Below are 1,459 nucleotides of genomic sequence, written 5' to 3'. Positions count from 1 at the left end.
CTCACTACATCGAGCTCTCTGGCTTGGGCGCTTCAAGCGGGGGTAACAGCCTCCGGATGCGTCAGCTGGGTGTACGGGTGGATGCAGAGTGTTGCATTCATTACACTGTAGATGGTAGTGACCCTGTGTCTTGTGAGGACCAGCATACAGTTGGAAAAGCCCTGGCAACGCAAGGGCAGCATCAACAGCAGAACGTACAGCAACAGCAACTGCAGCAGCAGCAGCAGCAGCAGCAGCAGACTGCTCCGGTGAGCGAACTCTCAGCGCAAACCACAAATGGTACCAACTGCGGCAACAACAGCACCGCCAGTGGAGGCAGCATGAACGGCGTCGGAAGCTGCAGGAATAACAGTGATGGAGCCAACAGCAGCAGCAACAAAAACACCACCAGCAGTAGCAGTGGTAGCTGTGGATCCCCTGGTTTTTCTGCGAAAGCTGAGCAACGTGAATCTCTGAGAACAAAAGAAAACCCCTCGCCGGCTCTTACGCCGCAGCAGAAGCTGTAGTAGCAGCTTTCTTTGCGTTGGCACTAACAGGGGAAACACTTACCCTCCATGCAACTCGTTCCAGCTCCCTACATAAAATAAATTAAATAAAACAACAGCGCCTGCGAAGGCTATCATCTTCTGCCTTTTTTAGTGCGCTTTGCTGGCAGCTCTTTTTGAAGTCTTTAATTCGATTTATCTGTTTTTCTTCTCTTGTCACTGTTAACCCCCTCTTCTGTTCTATCCATCGCTTTAGGCTTGCCTAGACAACAACACATATGTCGCTCTCGTGTTTCTCATCTCACCAGTAGCTTCGACAGCAATAGTGTGTAAGGAAGGAGTTCAGCGGAAAACTACTTGAACTTCTTTATGCAACGACCCGTGCAGAGAGGCATATCACAGAGCCGTGAAAGAATACGTGCTGCCAGTATCTGGTTCTACTGAAGTATAAACCAAAATATCAAGCAACAACCAACTGCTTGACCCCTCAGTAATATCTCCCGCTGTTTCACAACACAACTCCGAAAGCAGTGTCCGGCAGTACAACGCCAAGGAACGACAAACCCGGCGGCACTGCGTCGACGCGAGGCTGCTGGCCTGGAGATTGTGATGATCCTACAGAAGAACAAATGCTTCAGCAGAGAAGCGGAGAGTGAAACCCACACGAAAGTGTAAATGTAGTACTTCTGAAATGCATGCGAAATATCCCGTGGTAATTTGCTCGTATATACGATGGTTAGCCATTGTATACCTCCAGGGAAGCAATGGCAGATACTGGAGTATTTGTTGAACTGTAGTTTGTAATTCTAGGATATTTCGCACAAAGCATCTCCAGCATGAAAACATTGTATTCGTTCCTGCAGTGAATCCTCATCGTCTCTCTAGGAGACGTAATCTGGCGCGTTTCTACCATCACTCTCACTCTCGATGGTGATCATCGGCACTATATGTTAACTACAGGCCGCTTCACACTG

General features: G+C 48.7%; 1 protein-coding gene across 1 annotated transcript; it reads left to right on the top strand.

The window, feature by feature from the left end:
• Positions 1-56: 56 nt before the first annotated feature.
• Positions 57-506, top strand: EMH_0094340 (uncharacterized protein; the record flags this gene model as incomplete). The annotated part of the gene is made up of 1 exon (XM_013502085.1): positions 57-506. One exon carries the CDS (start codon positions 57-59, stop codon positions 504-506), a length of 450 nt encoding a protein of 149 aa, XP_013357539.1.
• Positions 507-1,459: the final 953 nt, after the last annotated feature.

Source organism: Eimeria mitis, genomic scaffold, assembly GCF_000499745.2.
Source record: "Eimeria mitis Houghton genomic scaffold, Emh_scaff8251, whole genome shotgun sequence".
In the NCBI taxonomy this organism is placed as follows: Eukaryota; Apicomplexa; class Conoidasida; order Eucoccidiorida; family Eimeriidae; genus Eimeria; species Eimeria mitis.
This window is presented reverse-complemented; position numbering and strand designations above follow the sequence as displayed.